This window comes from Elephantulus edwardii, unplaced genomic scaffold (assembly GCF_000299155.1).
Source record: "Elephantulus edwardii isolate Elephantulus edwardi_28Jun2011 unplaced genomic scaffold, EleEdw1.0 scaffold00052, whole genome shotgun sequence".
In the NCBI taxonomy this organism is placed as follows: domain Eukaryota; kingdom Metazoa; phylum Chordata; class Mammalia; order Macroscelidea; family Macroscelididae; genus Elephantulus; species Elephantulus edwardii.
Window position 1 is genome coordinate 7,449,322 of NW_006399802.1, and position 20,613 is coordinate 7,469,934.

The 20,613-nt window shown below is 38.6% G+C and overlaps 1 protein-coding gene across 1 annotated transcript in view; it reads right to left on the reverse strand.

Moving 5' to 3' along the window:
- Nucleotides 1-14,120: 14,120 nt before the first annotated feature.
- The window catches only part of BAAT (bile acid CoA: amino acid N-acyltransferase (glycine N-choloyltransferase)), a 15,589-nt gene continuing 9,096 nt past the window's right edge, over nt 14,121-20,613 (reverse strand). Inside the window, exon 3 of the mRNA XM_006886974.1 lies at nt 14,121-14,711. Coding sequence (XP_006887036.1) covers nt 14,121-14,711 — 591 coding nt within the window. The remainder of the gene's footprint in view (nt 14,712-20,613) is intronic.

A 20,613-nucleotide genomic window follows, 5' to 3' on the forward strand; every position in this document is an offset into this window, starting at 1 on the left:
GACTCGACGGCACGTAACAATACAACATCTAGAATTAAATCAATGAGAATACTGAACTATTGTAAAAAACAGTTACTGTATAATTTTTGTAGCAATTACTAAATGGTATTGCAATTTTCTGTGTGATCTTTCAGTGAAAAGATAATAAAGTATTACTAAAAAAAGAATAACTTTATGATCTAGGTCAGAGATTAGAAAAGTAAATTCCACAGGATAAATTTAGCCCCAACACTTGTTTAAAAAGGTAAAGTTTTCCTTTACTTACTTTCTGTGGCTGCTTTGATGCTACAATGGCTGAGCTAAATAATAGCAATAGAGAGCATATGATTTTTAAGCCAAAAACACTTTCTATTGTCTTAGTCAGCAAGTCCTGTTATATTATAAATAAAGCAGTGGGTGGTTTTAGAAAACAGAAACTTTCTTAGAATGACAAGTACACAGACCAATGGAACAGAATTGAGAACTCAGAAATAGGCACACCTATCTATGGTCAACTGATATTCAACAAGGAAATCCAAGCTATCAAATGGGGAAATTATAATCTCTTCAACAAATGGTGCTAGCAAAACTGGACTTTCACATGCAGAAAGCTGAAACAGGATCCACGTCTCACACCATACACAAAAATCAACTCAAGGTGGATCAGAGACCTGGGAATAAAGCCCAAAACCATAACATTCATAAAAGACAAACTGGGATCAAGCTTAGAAGTGCTAGTCCAAGGTATAAAGAGACTGTCAAATACAACCAGAAATGCACAATCTAAAGAGGATAAAATTGATTCATGGGACCTTCTAAAGCTTAAAGCCCTGTGCAAATCAGAAACTTTTTCCAACAGTGTGAAAAGAAAACCTATAGATTGGGAACATTTGGTAATACCATCGCAGACAAGAGTCTTATAACAAAAGTTTACAGAATACTCCTGGACCTCCACAAGAAAAAGAGTGGCAACTCAATTACAAAATAGACTAAAGACAGGGAAAGAATTTTCACAGAGGAAGATATCTGAATGACAAACAGACACATGAAGAAATGCTCAAAATCACTGGCAATAAGAAAGATGCAAATCAAAACCACAATGAGGTACCATCTCACTCCAGTAACAGTGGCAAAGTTTAACAGGACAGCAAATAATAAATACTGGAGAGGATGTGGTGAGAAAGGAACTCTCATACATTGTTGGTGGAATTGTAAAATGGTACAACCATTCTGGAAGGCAGTTAGGTTCTTCCTCAAAAAGCTGACTATATAAATTCCATATGACCCAGCTATTTCACTACTTGGAATATACCCTGAGAATATAAGAACTGAGGCATAAACTGAGATTTGCACATCAATGTTCATAGCAGCAATATTCAGCATTGCAAGAACATGGAAACATCCCAACTGTCCAACCACAAACGAATGTATTAAGAAATTATTGTACATTCACACAATGGAATACTATGCAGCACACAGGAGCAATGATTTTGTAAATTATTAAAAATTTCTTTTCTTAGAGTTTTAGAGGCCAAGAGTCCAAATCAGAGTCTCAGCTATGTTGATTCCGTCCTTCTTGACAACTACAAATGATACTTGGTCCACTGGTCTTCCTTACTTTGCAGATGATCATCAGATGGCATCTGTTGTCTCTTTTTACATCCTTGGGTATATTCAGTTCTTTGTAACTCAGAAGAGATTAGATATAGTATCCATCCTACTCTAAAGGGACTTCATTGACATAATAAAATAAAAGTCCCATTTACAAACAAAATTATCCTTGCAGATTCAGAAATTAGAATTTTAGCATCCTTTCTGGAGGAGCACAATTCAATAGTGAGGAGTTCTGGAAGACATGTCCCTAGGAAGCTGTGCTGATAACTCAAAAGACATGTCTTTCTGGCTGTTCAAATCCTCCAGCAGTTTTGTGGGAGAAACATAGGCAATCTTCTCTTGCAATTTCTTGTTTTTAAGTGCCATCAAATCACCTGCAACTCATAGCCACCCTATGTACAACAGCTCCTAACCCTGCCCTATCCTGGGCCAGTCTCATTGATTCCAACACATCTATTCCCAATACCCCAGGTACTGTGTCAATCCATCTCATCTGAGGTCTTCCTCTTCTGTGCTGTCCCTCAACTCTTCTGAACACGATGTCCTTCTCCAAGGACCTGATCTGCCTGCTGTGCTGTCCCTCCACACTTCTGAACATAATGTCCTTCTCCAAGGACCTGATCTGCCTGACCATGTGGCCAAAGTATGTGAGATGAAGCTTCAAAATCCTAGCCTCCAAAGAGAAACCGGGTTCACTCCCTTTAAGGCAGATCTATTTGTTTTCTTTGCAGGACCTGGTATGTTCAAGACTCTTCTCCATCACCACAATTCAAAGGCATTGATTCTTCATCTGTCATCTTTAGTCATTGTTCAGCTCTCTAATGCATAGCAAGTAATTGTGAAGACCATGGCCTGGATCAGGCACACCTTAGTCTCTAGACTGACATTCTTGCTTCCCAGTATTCTGGAGAGGTCCCTGACAGCAGATTTTCCCAGGGCAATTAATTAGTCTCATGATTGCCTGACTGTGGTGCTAAGAGGGGAGCCAAGCAAGCTGAAATACCCTGGGAAACTTGCTGAGAAGCCTGTTATATATGATTTGGGTCTGTCCTGAAAGCAATAAATTGAGACCTTTGCAGAAAGTCTTCCAACCTCTATCTAGCTTAAAGGACTGTTAAGTAAATAGATGATTGCAATGAAGTGAGATAAGCACATTATCATAAGCATAAAGCATTGGAATACATGGAAAGGGCAGGGGTGCCCACAATAGGGAAGGCTTCCTGAAGAAGACAGCTTGAAGGGGGTCCTGAGCACTAAGTGGGAACTAGGTGGGTAAAGATGCATGGAAAAGCCTTCTGACAATAAAAAAATAAACAAAGAAATGAATAAATAGTTGGGGGGGGTATAGGGGTAGATAGTCTCCTTCGTGGACCTGTACTGCTAAAAAAAAAAAAAAAAAAAAAGAAGGAGCAGCTACCTGAGCCCAGGCATTTTAATTTTTTTTTTTAAACCCCAATTGTCTGCAAGTGTCCTTGGCTCACTGAGAGGGCTCAGTGCATGTGTGCAGAATTAATCCAAATGCCTCAATATAAGGAGAGTGTTAGAGGGACAAACATGGAGGAAGGGAGTTATCTGAAGATAATGCTGGAAACCAGCAGCAGTCTTGATCTTAAAGAGCCTGGAGTGTCTTTTTAGAGAATACATACTTGAATGCTAAAGGAAATGAAAAATCCTCGACAATTCTTAGAAAAGTTTCATGATCTACTTTGAAATTGAAGGAATGTAACTCTGTTGTGTGCAATAGAATGGGTTAAAGGTGTAGTGTGTGCGTGTGTGTGTGTGTATGTGTGTGAGTTGTGTGTGAGAGAGAGAGAATGAGAGAGAGTGCACTAATGCACTACTGAAAGCAGAAAAGAATAAGAAGAATAAGAAAAGAATCTAAATGACAAATGCTGATGGACAGGATAGCAGAATCAGATTCCAGAGCTCCCTAGTAAGTAGATAGGAATGGCGATGCTCAGGGTTTTCCAGATGGATTCCACACAGTGTGTCTTCACTCTCTTTACCATTTATGGTTAACAATGAGATACACAGGGAGTTCTGGTGGCCTCGCAGATAAAGGGTTGCGCTGCCAACCCAAAGGCATTCAGTTTGAATCCACCAGCTACCTGAGGGAGAAAAATGGGCAGTCTCCTTCCCGATGATTCACAGCCTCTTAAAAACCACTGTAGAGTCATGAGCACATTACAATGACAGCAACAAATCAGATACACGGTCCCTCCTTACCATGGTGAAACTCTACTTCCCACAAGAGATTTACAGGATTGCCATTTGTTTTCAAATCTATTTTAAGACTCAAAAAGCTTTTCCACATATTACAAAAATTAATTTGTATGTCTACACAGATGAGATGCAAAGAATTCTTTTTCCAATTTCAGAGAAAGTTATTGAAGTTGTCAACAATTTAAATTATTACATTGGGCAAATCTGCTGCGAAAGATCTCTTTAAAGTGTTCAAAAGCAAAGATGTTACTTTAATAACTGTGTAAACCCAGTCATGGTCTTTTCAACTATCTTGGATACATGTGAAAGCTACATATTGAAAATGAAAAACAGTTAATACATTCACACTGTGTGTTAGTGAGGAGCATTGAATATACAAAGACCTTACAAAGAAAAGAAAACTCAGTCGTAGAAGAAATGCAACTTCTTAGGAGTGGAGAAGATGAGATGTTGACTCACTTTGGATATGCCATCAGAAAACACGATCCCTGAGAGAGGACATTATGACTGCTAGAGAGCCAGTGAAACCCTTTAATGGGATGGAATGTCAAAATATGCCCAGCAATGGGCCCGAACATATCAACAGTCATGAAGATAGCACAGGGCCAGGCAATGTTTCACAGTCAGCTAATGACAGTAACAGCAATGCATGGGAATGATTGTGTGAAACACAATGTAAATGGAGAATTCTGGGAAACACAATGTATGCAAACTTTGTAAGTATACCAATATGAAAGTTAAAAAAAAAAACAATGAATTATAAGTAGGGAAAGTTCTTGTCTAGATATTTCAATGAAAATATTTTTTCAGAGATTTTTTTATTTTTTTAAATAATTTTAATGAACATTTACAGAGAATTTGGATTTCCATTCATTCATTGCTGCACTTAGATATTTCAATGAAATTTTTAATTCTGCCAGTCAAAAGACAACAAAGCAATTATATATTATTGATGGATACACAGCTTACTTTTACACTTAATGCTATCTGCATTCAAGTTTATCAGAAAATAAATGAGTGCCTGATTATGTCAGTAAGTACTCTTACAGGGCCTCCGTACATGTATAAAGCCACTGACACCAACCCACTATCTAGTTTAAAACTCAAGTGCATTTTCTCAATTATTTAGTCCAGCAAGAACACAATCTTATGTAATTAATCTCTTGTTTGGCTGGATGATGAAGTCAAGTAACAAGATGAACTTTCAGCAACCATGAGTTAGTCACCAACATTGGCCAGTATTTACAATATTCCTGATGGATTTTGTGTACTGAGTATGAAAATGCTGTTTCCATCGAAAACAGTATGAAAGTATCAGACACTGAGTGTCTGCTCACATAGCCTGGGGCATCAAAAGACAATTAAATCACTGAGGTATTCGGAGAGGTGGAATTTTTGGCACACTCAATTATATATTAATGCCTTTTTTTTTAGGGCAATACCTCCAGGTCAGGCATAAACTTGTATAATTGGAAAGGTTTGGGGTTTTCTTTTATTTTGGTTTTAATGATTAATTCCTTTGAGCTCAATTATTCATCCCCGATCCAAGATCATTTTTATTAACTTGGGATCAGTAACCACGACTGTAGAGTTCAGCCCGTAACTCCTGTGCCTAGATGACTCTTTAAGAAAAAGTTAAATTATGATAGTCAAGAGGAGCCTGAGCTGGTACCAAAAAAAAAAAATGAAGATGTGATCCCAGAGATGATATTCCAGAACAGCAAAACGAGGGGGGGGAGCAGGGGGAAATGTTACGCTATTTCCCAAGTGGGTCTTTTTTCCACTCAAAAATTATTTTTTTTCCCAAACACGTGAGTTTTGTTTTGAAGCATTTTGCCCTCTCTATCCTTCTCCCTTCCTCCTCCCCAAACAGTTATGCATGACCTATAACAGATGATGAACTATAATACACACATTGTCCTTCGTGCATTGGTTTCAGGTTGATCTTTCCTTTCTACAATGCACTATCAGTGATCACTGCCTATGTATTCCATTCCTGCTCTCTCCACCTCTCCCGAAATACCGCCTGTAAGAAAACCACTGGAGGATCAGCTATGAATTGGTTCTGACTCAACAGCACATAACAACAACATCAAGTAGTTGTCCTTTTGTGATTGAGTTTTTTTTCATTCAGCATAATGTCCACCATGTTGGGTAGTATTTCATACCTTCTTCACCGTGTTTTAGTGCTGTGTAATAGTCTATTGTCTTCAATATGGATTGCATCTCAACATCAAGAAAACAAAGATTCTCACTACTGGATCAATCCACAGCATCATATAGATTAAGAAAAGACTGTAATTGTTAGCAATTTCATCTTGCTCAGATCCACAATGACCACTCTTGGCACCAGCAGTCAGGAAATCAAAACAAGCATTTCATTGGGAAGGTCTGCTGACAGGGACTTCTCCAAAATACTAAGGAGCAATGATGTCAGTCTCGAGACTGAGGTCCATATGATGCATGCCATGGTCTTCTCGACCCTCCAGAGGGTTTTCAGAGGCTATAAATCACACTGGAATAGACTACCCATCTTTATCCCTTGGAGCAGCTGGTGGATTTGAACAGCATACTTTTTTGTAGGCAGCACAAGTTCTTGCCACTATGCCACCAGAGTTCTCTTTTTTAAAAAAAGAGAAGTGTTTGAAAATTCTAAATTCTCTGGACTTGAAATAGAAAGAACAACATAGAGAATTAATTTGAACCAATTTAAGTATTGTAGCGGATGCACAAATAGAAATGTCGCTTTCTGCTTGTACATTCAGGAAAGGGTGTACATCTGTACACATTCATGCACAGAGGACAGAGTTACAAACACTTCTCAGATATAACCAAACATCTTGCCAGATAGGTTTGCTGGGTTTGAAGACTTTGGACTTGGTCTGAAGGAAAAAGTGAATCAACTGGTAAACCATGGTTCATAAAGTTTACTCCACTCGAGAGAAGTGAGTAGCTTCTGGGCTCTTAAGCTACAACTCTTCATCGTTCTTCATTAAAACTGAAAGAGAGTTACACTGCAATCCCAGAAGTGAGCAGTTCGAGTCCACCAGATGCTCTGCTGGAGAAGGAGGGACAATCTTCTCCTGATCCGATTTGACAGTATACACACAAAATTATAAAAAAATAAAAACAAACTGAAAAAGAACAGAGGAAACTCAAATCTCAGAAAAGACATTCATCTAATTGCCCACACAAGCCAGATGCTTATCTACTCTTAGACACAGAAACTAGATGGCTCCACGCCACGATCATGGTTTGTCCTGAAGTGTTCACAATGGATAGACACACTGACAAACGCAAAGAGAAAAAAGAAAAACGTAGAACAGAAAAGTTCTAAGAAGGAAACATTTTTCAGGGCCAGTTAAAACTAACTACAGAACTCTTGAGATGATGGGTCTGAGATACTTTTTAATCCTTGAACCAAAACTAACCCCTATTTATATACTGTCACACAAAAGAAAAGATTTTGCCTCTGAGTACAGCATTCTGTTTAATGAATATCAATAAGAGAACAAAAGGTTAACAATTACCCTGAAGCGAAGATGACAAGATAAGTGGGTCAGGAGCCAGGGACTAGAAATGGAACAACCCGAAATGATTAAAGAGACCAAAAAAAAAAAAAATTTAGAAAAAAAAATCTTTCAGAGAGAAAGGTGGCACTTTGGGGAAAATGTAATTAATGTCACTGAAGAATTTATGTAGACATTGTCGAATGGAAACCTAATTTGCTGTTGTGGTTGTTATATGATGTCGAGTTGACTCCACTCATAGATAGCAACCTTTTGCACAGCTGCTCTGAAACCAGCTCTATCCTGAGCCAATCTCACTGCATCTGACACACCTACTCCCATCACCTCAGTCACTTAGTCAATCCATCTCATCTGGGTCTTCCTCTCCTGTGCTGTCCCTCCACCCTTCCGAGCATGATGTCCTTCCTTCTCCAAGGACTGCTCCTTCCTGGCCATGTGCCCAAAGTAGGTGAGACAGAGCTTCAGAGTCCTAGTCTCCAAGGAGCTGCTTGGTTTCACGCTCTGCCATATAAACTTGAACTAAAATACATAATAAAGTATTATTAAAAATAATAAAGTAAGCCTGTGGGACTTGACTTTAGTCATCTAGTAGGCTATAATGGGAATAGCACAAGTGAGTTGCTTTAATAAACATAAATGGATTTCCTCATAGATTAGGTACCTAGAAACCAAAAGGAAAAGACTTCTCTTCATCTACTCTGGGTGAAGAGCCTTGTGTCTCTTCAGCTTCAGTTCCTTGGTCAACTTCGTGTGGTTAGGAATCTAGCTTATCATGCTAAGGGGAATGAGTCCTTTTCTTCTAAATGTAATAATACAAAAAACAACTCCCATAAAGTTAGAAAAAAAAGATATATTGCCACAGAAGAACTAGAAGTGCTCAAATAATTATTTTTTTAAGTAAAAAACAATAGAATGTCCAGGATTACTGGACTGATAGGCAACATCAAGACAGATGGAGAAAAGACTGAAACTGTCAATGACTTCATCTTACTTGAATCTACATCAAGACACTTGGTGTATTGACTAGTAGTCAGGAGATAAGGAGACATACTGTACTGGGAAAGTCTGAAGTCAGGAATCTCTCCAATTCCTGAGGAATAATGATGTCAGTTTGAGGACAATTATGCGCTTGACTCAGGCCATGGTCTATTCAGTCACCTGCTATGCATCTCAGAGCAGAACAATGAACAAGGATGCTAGACTGATGTCTTTGAACTGTGGTGTTAAAGAAGAGTGCTGAAGACTCCACAGACTTTCAAAAGAACAAACAGATGTCTTGCAGAAGGTGCAGCCAGAAGGCTCTTCAGACACAAAGATGACATTTCTTCATTTCACGTTCTTTGGGCATGTTACTAGGAGAGGTAATCCCTTGGAGAGGGACATCATGCTTGGTGAAGGTGGAGGGGCAGCAAAGGAGAAGAATACACTCAACCAGGTGGCTGTCACGGTGACTGAGGGAATGGGCTTGAATGTGTCAGAGATTGTGAGGATAACCCACGACAGATGAGTGGGCAGATCTGTCATTAACAGGGTTGCTATGAACCACACTTAACATTATGGCACCTGACAACAACAGCATACTGCTAAACTTTTAAACATATAATCTCACTGTTAATTAAAATATTCCAGTAAAGACTTGTGAAAACTCTCTAACACATTACTCAGAGGTTTACACCAATTCATGGCTGGCCTTCCATCAGGTTTCCAAGGCTGTAAATCACACAGAAGATTATCCATCTTTCTCTCAAGAAGCTGTTCATGGATCAGAACCTCTGGAGAGGCATAGTTTTGGATTAGCACAGCAATTTTCTAAAGATTGATGCACCAGAGCTCTAGGAAAGAATACTTCTGACTTCATATGTGAAGCATGGTGCCCTAGGGGTAAGAAACTGCACTGTAATCCCAAAGGCAAGGGGATCAAATCCACTAGATGCTTAATGAGAAAAGAATGGACAATCTCCTCCTTTGCTATTTACTGTCTCTAAAAACCTGCCGGAGGGTCAGCTATAGGTTGGTTCGGATTTGATGATCCACAACAACAACAGCATCAACCTGACCACAAAAAGAACACAGAACATGAAGAAAAGGTGTTAAATCTTATTACTTGTAAGTAAGGATACAAAAGAAGTAAATTTGTTTAATTCCACAAATTAAAAGATAATTCAACACTAGAAAAATAATTTCTCATCTTCATAGCTCTACAGAATAAGAATGTAAAACAATTTCTAATGATGGCTTTAAAATGGCATTTGGGAAAAAGTTATTGATTTAAAAAAAGAAAAACCGCTCTATAAAACATAAATCCAAGGAATACTTTTCAGTATACACACAAGCATTATACCTCATAAAAGGTGCTTTCCCTATATTCCAAAATAGGAACTAAGAAAAGCTATACATATTATGACAATATTCTAGAACACAAAATTACAGATTTTAGACAGTATAATGAAATTGTGCTTATGTGAAACCTACACTTGGACCAAGAGGCAGTTGTCAGAACAAAGTAAGGAGACACTGCATGGTTCAAAATTGGGAAGGGCATCTACCAGGGATGTATTCTGCCTCCATACCTTTTTTGGGGGGGTGGGGGGACATATACATGGCTGTTTAATAAAAAGAACATCACACCAATTTATCCAAAATGTTTGCTGTTAACAGGCGATTTGGAAATGAAAACCATTAAAAACCCTTATCTCTGCTGGCAGGGGTCTGGGAATGGAAGTCCTTGATGGTTTCCCAGGGAAGAACAAGGTACCTAGATGTGGACAGTTGACCTAAATCCAGGGCAGTTTGGAGCACTCACCAGGCCATTTTCTGGGCAGCTGCAGTGCAGCCCACTCCCCTCACAATGGCTCTTTGGCTTCTCTGCCAGTGAGGCAGCACAACAACTCAACTGCCCTTCCCTAGTCACTCCGAATGGAAATACTGCAGATGCTGTATCTACTGGAGCGGTGGCCTCTGAAAGAACAGCGTTCATTCTTAACTAAAGCAGGCCAGTCAACTTGAAAGAACAAACTTGGAACTTTAACATTTACCATTAAAATTATCAAAGTTAATTTATCTGGGAACACTACAAAAACATTTTCCTTCCCAAGTTGTAGCATGCAACCAACTCATCTCCTGGGCTTGCTGTTCACCAAAGTGTCAGGAAAAAAGGCCAAGCAGTCCTGGACAGTTTCCTATGTCTCCATACCTTTTCAATCTGTATGCAAAACAGACCATCCGAGATGCTGGGGCTGTTCAAGGAGGAATGTGGCATCAGGCTTGTTGGAAGATTCATCAACAACCTGCGTTACGCAGATGACACAACCCTGCTTGCTGAAACTGAGGAGGACTTGACGCGTTTTCTGCAGAAGGTCAAGGACTGCAGCCTTCAATATGTATTGAAGCTCAACCTCAAGAAAACAAAGATTCTCACCACTGAGCCAATTGGTAGCATCAGTATGGATAGTGAGATAGCTAATAGTTTTAGTTGTTTGGCTCTACAGCCAACACTCTTGGTACCAGCAACCAGAAAATCAAGAGATGAATTGCATTGGGAAAGTCAGGGATCTTTCCAGAGTACTGAAGAGCAATGATGTCAGGCTGGAGACTAAGGTGCACCTGATCCAGGCTACAGTCTTTACAATTGCACACTATGCTTCAGAGAGCTGGACAGTGACTAGGGATGATAGAAAGAGAATTGATGCCTTTGGACTGTGGTTCTGGAGAAGAGTGTTAAATATACCATTGGTTGCCAGGAGAACAAACAGGTTTGTCCTGGAGAGGGTGAAGCCAGGCTGCACCTTGGAAGTAAGGATCCTGACGCTTCATCTGGCATGCTTTGGGTATGTTGCAAGGAGGGACTGGTCCTTGGAGAGAGACATCATATTTGGGAGAGTGGAGAGACAACGCAGAGAAGAAGACTCTCGATGAGATGGATTGATTCAGTGATTAGGGCAGTGGGAATAGGTGTGTCAAAGACAATGAGGTTGGCAGAGCAGGGTTTAGGGCTCTTATACATATGGTCGCTATGAGTCACAAACGACTTGATGGCATATAACAACAATGAAATAATCTGTGTAATCAAATGGAATAACTTTATTTTTTAAAGCTAGAAAGGAGGAATTAAAAGACAGACTAAGCTGAAGTCAGAATCCTTGACTGTCTACCAATAACTCTGCTGCACTTGAGTAGCTCAGAAAGAATTAGTTTGTGGCTTCTCCCTTCTACGAGATAACTCAAATTTACCTTGCATACTAAAGGTCCTCACTCTACGGTCTGCCGGCCACCTGTTTTTGGCTTTCTTAATTGTGATTTGAGTGAACATTTCTAAATCATATTGTTTTTCATTCTATTATTCAAATTATCATTTATTTTATAGCATTAATTACAACATCTATAATACTGTATGAGGGACCTCTGGTGGCCTAGTAGTAAGAAGGAAGGCAGTTCCAAGTCCATTATGAGTCAATGGTATATAACACCACCACAATGTACATTTTTTCCATCCCATCACCCACCTTAGTGTCTTTTAGCTAGTTTACTAATTTTTACTTCCTTCTCTTTTCTTTCCCATCCATGATAACAATCAAAAAATTAGTTTTTGTTTAAACTTTTATCATTTATAATAATGGTCTTATACAACATTTGTCATTTTCTGACCGACTTCTTTCACTCACCATAATGTCCTCTAGATTAATCCATTTGCTCATGACTGATTACTGTATGTCTATCTTGTATCTTGTCAATTTGCTGAATCATTCCATTAGCTCCAGCAATTTTCTTGCTGAGTCTTTTGGTTTTCTACATATGGGATCATGTTGTTGTGTACCAATGTGTTGGAACCGACTCATAACTGACCCTCCCCCAACAGGTTGTCAGAGGCATTCTAAAGGTGCATTTGAACTTCAGCGCATCTTAGAACGAAGCTACCAATATCTCCCTTATTGCACTGGCACTGTGACACTTATGTGTCAAATACGATAATGGTTACCCATGGTGGATAGTGTTTAGTGGAGCTCCCTGATTAAAACAAGCTTGGAAGGAAGCAGGAGTGGCATCCACTTCTGAAATGGCTTGCTTCTGGAAACTCTATGAATGTGGAGAAGTGATGAAAGTTATACAAGTGTTCAGGTTTTTTGTTCATAAGGGTTGTCCATGATTAGACGGCACTTAAAAACAACAGGACTTCCTACAATAATGAAGAAGAGTGCTGACAGATATAATTTTTGTATGGTTCTCATTTGAAAGGGAAATGCCTTACATCTCTTTCCATTCAGACTAATGTTAGTCATTGGATTTGTTATGTATTATCTAATGTTGAGAAACTTCCTATCTTGTTCTGTTGAGTGCTCTGAGGAGAAAAGAATGTTGAGTTTTGTCAAATGTGTTTTCTGTATCTATGATCATGTAGTTCTTTTTCCTTGTTTTATTTATGTGATGGATAATATTGACCGCTTTTCTAATGGAAAACCACACTTACACGTCAGATGTGAATCCCAATTGATCATGATGTACAATTTTTCAAATATGATGTTGGTTTCTATTGGCTAGGATTTTGCAGAGTGTTTGCATTAACGTTCAAGAGGGATGTTGCTGTTGTTGTTGTTGTTATGTGCCGTCGAGTTGTTTGCAACTCATAGCGACCCTATGTACAACAGCCCTAAACCCTGCTCTATCCTGTGCCAATCGCATTGCCTCTGACACACCCATCCCGATTACCCCAGTCACTGAATCAATCAACCTCATAGAGGGTCTTCCCCTCCTGCGCTGTCCCTCCACCCTACCAAGCACGATGTCCCTCTCCAAGGACCTGTCTCTCCTTACAACATGTCCAAAGTATGTCAGACGAAGCTCCAGAATCCTTACCTCCAAGGAGTAGCCTGGTTTAACCCTCTCTAGGATGGATCTGTTTGTTTCCTTGGCAGTCCATGGTACATTCAATACTCTTCTCCAGCACCACAGCTCAAAGGCATCAATTTTCCTTCTGGTCTATAATTTTCTTTTTTAGGAGTGTCTTGGTCTGGGTTTGGTATCAAGGTTCTACTTGCTTTATAGAATAAATTCTAATATGCCTCAGGAAGATTTTGAGTCAGCTCTTCTTTGCAGGTTTGATAACATTCTCTACAGTATTTTAGCTTACTCTTAAGCAGGTGAAATTTGAAAGTTAATAAAGAAAATTAAAGAATAATTGATGCTTTAGAATTGCTATGTTGGTAAAGAATATTGCATATAATATAGACTACTAAAAACCAAATAAATCTAAGAAGAAGTACAGACAAAAAAAATACTCATTGGATTCAGGATGGTCAGACTTTATCTAATTTATTTTAGACATGCTATTAGGAGCAACTAATCCCTGGAGAAGGATATCTTAATTGGTAGAGCAAAAAAAGTCAGGAGAAAAAGAGGAAGACCCTTTTTGAGATGGAATGATATGTTAGCTACCCCAATGGGTTAACATATAACAATGATGATTGTGCAGAGGACCTAGGATGAAAATATGGTTTATACTGTTGTTCACAGGGTTCCTATGAGTCAGAATTGATTCAGTGGCACCTAACTGCAATCATAATTTATGATCTTGGATCAAGTGTAAACTAATTTTTATGTTGTAAAATCAGAACTTTGATTCAGCATTCAGCAGTCCTCATTACCATTTCAGCAATCCCAACTTCTCTTTTTATAACCTCCTCTTTTCAATAAGAGATCAAAACTATGCCTTTGTAAAATTAAGAAAAGGTTGTCAGGAAACATAAGTCCTTGCCTATTCTCCAAGAATATCTACTTTCCTCAGAGATGGCTGGTTGGCCTTGGAAGAAGGTGCTTCCTGAGAAACTTCTGGATCTCCTTCCAAGAATGTTCTTGAGCAGCTGCATGTGGGATTACTTCCCCTCCCCAAAGGATTGGAACGTTGCTGACCCATGAGGCATAGCACACTGGGGTGTAGGGAGGCTCTATCAGATGGCCTGCCCCAGGATAAGACAGCAGGGCCCAGTTGTTCTTTCCATTGCTCTTCAGCCGCTCTATGGCATGTTCAGCACATATTTTGCTGTGTATGTTCTTATCTGCCTCTCCCACAATGAAAAGAAACTGTCCCTGGGCCTTTTCAATGGGAAGGAGAAAGGGTCTAACGGCTTCATCTCGAGGGTCCCCTACAAAATGACGAAATTCAACTAGTCCTAAAGCATTTCTAGATATCAATTCTGGAATAAAGGGTAAGGGCTGCTTGACCTGACCATGATATTTCTGTATATTTTGGAAAACAAAGTTGGTTCCATTAATAAGCACAGCAGCTGTGATTTGTTTGAGATGAATAGCCATGGAGAGTCCAAGCTCTGCTCCTTTGCAGACAGAAACAATCCCAATGCCTGGACCAAGGACCTGAAAATAATAGATATAAAATGTTGACTTTTATCCTTAACTTGACAAAAACCTCACTATCCTGAATGATTAAAGAACTTCAACAGTCAATAGAGGAAAAAAAGAAAGTATTACTTTTGACCACAAACCACATTTCAGCCTCTAAAATATACAATGGATGTACAAAGGAAATGTTCCTTTAAAAGTCTGTCAAGTGTTGCTAACTGAATATTGTATGTTCAGAATTTTGTTAGATGTTGACTTTAAAATGCCCTAAATAAGCATCAATGTTACAAGTAACTTAAGAAAAATAAATCATATTCACATGTACAGTTTGATGCATGGAAGGAGAGGGAGAAGCAAATGGGAAGGATCCAGGTGAAAAGACAGGGTAATGATGGGCAAGGTCCAATGGTGATTAATTAATATTATAAAACAGATTTCAAGATGGCAGTAGGGAGTGCAGTCTGATAAGCTAGAGGAACAGCAAGTTGCATAGAGATGGGCCACTAGAGAGACCTTCATGCCACACAGAGACCAACCGACAAAGTGTGACGTGGACTGTAGGAATTTGATTCAGAACTTTTGTTGGAACAATTAGTTTTGGAGCTACAGGAACATAGAGCCAAGCTGCTATGGGATCCATCTGACAGGAGAAAGGTTAGTGGGAAATTGAATAAGTTATCTTAAGCCCTACTAAGACCAAGTGGGTCTGCTGGAACTTGACTACATTTTCTTGTGCCCCCACCAACCACCCACGATCAAGCGGGTTGGTAGAAATTTGACTGGGTTTTCTTGGACACCACCAAGTGCCTGGCAGAGCACCCAAGTGCAAGCCCACTGGTGGTAATTTGGCTGAGTTCTCTTGGGCCATGTCAACTGCCGAGGAATGGGCAGGCCTGTGGGAATTTATCTGCATTTTCTTGAGCACCATCAAATGCCTGAAAGAGGGCCCAAGAGTGAGTGGGCTGGTGGGAATTTGACTGAACTTTCATGGACACTGAAGACCAGCCAGAGGCGAGTAGATCGGTGGGAATTTGATTGAGTCTTCTTGGGTTCTGCTGGACCCAAGGCCCTTCTAGGGCAGGGGCCACTGTGCAAGGGCACCTGGGTAAGGATCGCTGGTTAGGGACCACTGAGTGAGAGCCCCTGGGTGGGAGACGGACAGCTGGAATTTGAGTAGGGATCCCAATCGTGAGCACACCTAAAGAGCTGAGGTCTGAGTGAGGTCCCACAAGTGGTTGACCTGCCCCTGTGGTCGCCCCACCCCCATTTGGATCCCCACCTGTGCCTACACAGCCAATCAATCAACTTGCCTTTAATCCAGAGCACCTTGATCTGATTTACCTGCAAGAGGCTGCTCTCACAGGCTCTGAATTAAACTTTCTCTTGAGTCAGAAGTTGAGAGAAAAACACAAGTGGGGTAGCTGCCCAACTGATTTCTAGAGCATTGTCTTCAGATCAAAAACATATCAATGTCACAAAGAAAGCAAGCTATTTCATATACTACACAAGTGCAAAGCAAGGAATAGTTTATCACCCCAAAAGGTAACACAGTATCAATGGATTTCCTGAAGTCAGAAAGTCTGATGGAACTTTCTGACATAGACCTTAAAAGAACAATGATTGAATGTTTTCAATGGATGAAAGATAAACTTGAAGAATTACAGGACACTGCAAGTAAAAACCAGAAAGAGCTAAAAAACAAAACAAAACAAAAAAACAAAACACACACCACAAACAAACAAACAAGCAAAAACACAAAGCAATCCGGAACAATGCAGATAAAACTAATGAGGCATTAGCAGCACTGGAAAAATAAGAAACCACTATCCAAAATATGAGGTCCAATGTTTCAGATGCTGTCAATATGATGGAGGGACATATGAGCAGAGTTGAAGAGATGGGATACAGAACTCATAGTGAAATAGAAGATAAAATTGTCACCACTGATCTGCTAGAGTAAAAAGCAGAACCAAAAAGGAAGAAAAAAGAAGAAAACCTAAGAATAGTGTGGGACTCCATCAAGAAAAATAATATGCACATCACTGGAATCCCAGAAGAATTGCTTCTCGGCCTTTTGGCTAAGATCAAGTATGGAATCCCAGAAGAGGAAGAAGCAAGTAAAAGCACCAAAAAAGTTCTGGAAGAATTACTAGAGGAAAACTTCTCAGGCATAATCAAGAATGAGGAAATATATATATTCAAGAAGCTGAGCAAACTCTGTATAGAATAGACCCCAAAAGAAAAACATGAAGGCATATCATAGTTAAGTTTGCCAGAAAAAAAGATAAAGAGAGAATCCTAAAAGCAGCGAGGGAGAAAGAAAGAGTAACCTACAAGGGAGAGCAGATAAGACTAAGTACCGATCTCTCTGCAGAAATCATGTGAGCAAGATGAGAGTGGAAGGACATATATCAAACACTCAAAAAACACAACTGTCAACCAAGAATACTGTACCCAGAAAAATTATCAGTCAAATATTAAGGAGAGATCAAGATATTCCCAGGAAAACAGAACCTTAGAGAGTTTGTAAAAACAAGACCAGCACTGCAAGAAACACTGAGAGATGTCCTTCTTACAGAGGTACTACAGAAAGCAGCATGGATCAAAGTAACTAGCAACAACACCAAAAAGAACTCAACAAAATGGTAGCAATAAAACCCCGCCTTTCAATAATCACATTGAATGTGAATTATTTTAATGTACCAGTGAAGAGAAGAAGCATAGCAGATTGGATAAAAAAACAAAATCTATCAATATGCTGTCTATGAGAGACATACCTAAAAAGTGAAGATAAAGAAAGACTAAAAACAAAACAATGGGGGGGGGGGGAATATACCAACCAACTGGCAATGAGGAGAAAAAGCAGGAGTAGTGATGTTAATCTCCGAAAATATAAATTCCAATGCAAAAACGATCACAAAGAACAAGGAAGGTCACTACATAATGCTACAAAGGGTCAATAGAACAAGAGGACATAACAATAATAAATATCTATGCACCAAATGAAAGACCTGCAAAATATATAAAACACTAACAAAACTGAGAAAAGGAAATAGACAACAGTACTATAGTAGTTGCTACCTTCAATATACCACTCTCAAGAAAAGATAGAACTACCAGAAAAAAACCTCAACAATTAAACCACACAATAAACCAACTCAATCTCATAGATAATTATAGGCTAATGCACTCCCCAAAAGCACAATATACCTTCTTTTCCAATGTGCATGGAATGTTCTCCAGAATAGATCACATTCTAGGTCACAAGGCAAGCATCAACAAATTAAAAAAACAGAAATTATACAAAGTACCTTCTCAGACCACAATCCCACAAAATTAGAAATTAATAACAAGAGGATAAAGGAGAAAACAACCATACATTTGGAAGCTGAACAACAACATGCTTGAATATGAGTGGGTACTAGAAGAAATAATAAATGAAATTAAAAAGTTTTTTTAAACAAATGACAATGAAAGCACCACTTACCAAAACCTCTGGGAAACAGCAAAAGCAGTAATCAGAGGCCAATTTTTAGCAAAAAGCAAACACATCAAAAGGCAGAAAAAAAATGACCATTGACTCTCTAACCCAACAGCTCCAGCAAATTGAAAAAGAACAGCAAAAAAACCCAACACCCTCTAAAAAAACAGAAATTATAAGAATTAGAGCAGAAATAAATGAGAGAGAAAACAAAAAAACAAAAAAAAACAATTGAAACAAAACAAGGAGTTGGTTCTTTGAAAGGGTCAATACAACTGACAAACCACTAGCAAAACTAACAAAAGAAAAGAAGGAAAAGACACAAGTAATCCAAATAAGAGATGAAATGGGAACATCACAACAGAACCAACTGAAAATAAAAAGGCTAACATTAGAATATTATGAAAAACTATACTAAAAAAATAGGAAAACCTAGAGGAAATGGATAAATACTTAGATATGCACAACCTACCTAAACTGACAGAAACGGAAACCGAACACCTGAACATACCCATTACAAAAGAAGAAATAGAAAAGGTAATAAAACAACTTCCAACCAAAAAAAAGCCTGGGCTGGATGGTCTTACAAGCAAATTTTATTAAAAATTCAAAGAAGAACTGTCATCATTTCTACATAAACTATTTCAGGAAATAGAAAAAGATAGAATTCTCCGAGACTCATTTTATGAAGCAAACATATCCTTAATATCAAAGCCAGGCAAAGACAATACCAAAATAGAAAACTACAGACCACTATCTCTTATGAACATAGATGCTACAATACTGGCCAACAGAATCCAATGATACGTAAGAAAAAAACAAAAACAAAACAATTCATCATGACCAAGTGGGATTCATAACAGGTATGCAAGGGTGGGTCAACATAAAAAAAAACCCAATCAATGTAATTCATTACATTAACAATGCAAAGAACAAGAACCACATGATCCTATCAATTGATGCGTAAAAGGCTTTTGACAAAATTCAGCACCCTTTCCTAATTAAAACACTCAACAAAATAGTATTATAGGGGAATTTCTTCAATATAGTAAAAAGTATACACGCAAATTTCAGAGCTAACATGGTTCTCAATGGAGAGAGATTAAAGGCATTCCCTTTGAGAACAGGAACTAGGCAAGGATGCCTACTATCACCTCTCCTATTCAATACTGTATTCGAAGTCTTAGTGATAGCAATAAGACAAGGAAATAAAAGGTATTCAAATTGGCAAAGAGGAGGTAAAATTATCTCTGTACACAGATGATATGATAGTATACTTAGAAAACCCTAAAGACTCAGCAAGAAAACTACTGGACATAGTTGACAAATTCAGCAAAGTGGCAGGATACAAGAACAATATACAAAAATCAATTGGATTTCTCTACAGTGACAAAGAGAACACAGAACTGGAGCCAAGAAAAACAACACCCTTTACTATAGTTAATCATAAGATTAAATACTTATGATTAAACCTAACCAGAGGCACAAAGCATCTGTTCAAAGAAAATTACAAAACATTATTACAAGAATAAAAAAAAATACAGAGACCTGGAGAAATGGAAAAATATACCTTGCTCATGGATAGGAAGACTCAAAATTGTGAAAATGACAATACTACCAAAGGCAATTTACACGTTAAATGCAATCCCAATACAAATACCAATTCCATTCTTTAATGAGATGGAAAAGGCAATCTCAAATTTTATTTGGAATGGAAAGAGGCCCTGAAAAATCAAAGCACTCCTTAAAAAGAGAAACAAGGTAGGAGGCATCTCACTCCCCCATTTCAAATCCTACTACACTGCCATGGTGGTCAAGACAGCATGGTACTGGTACAATGACAGACACATAGATCAATTAAATAGAACTGAGAATCCAGAAATCAGCCCATCAACCTATGGTAAACTGATTTTGACAAGGAGATGAAATCAGTTAAGTGGGGAAATGACAGCCTTTTTAACAAGTGGTGCTGGCAAAATAGGAAAACTATATGCAGAAAACTCAAGCAACATCCACAGCATACACAAAAACCAATTCAAAGTGGATCAAGGACCTAGGACTAAAACCAAGGACTATAAACTTCATTAAAGAAAAGCTTGGAAGAACTCTAGAAGTCCTAATCTACAACAGAAACAGTTTTCCAAGCATCCTGAAAAAACTATGACCAGGAGAGGATAAAATAGAGGAATGGAACCTTCTAAGAATCAAATCTCCATGCACATCCAAAAATTTCTCCAACAGGGTAAAAAGAGAAGCCACACTGGAAAAAATATTTGGTAATGACATGTCAGACAAGGGACTTATATCTAGAATTTATAAAATACTTGAGTACCACAACAAGATAAAGGTAAATAACCCAACTGAAAAGGGGCACAGGATATGAACAGACACTTCACCAACAAAGACATTCAAACGGCAAACATGAAGAAATGTTCA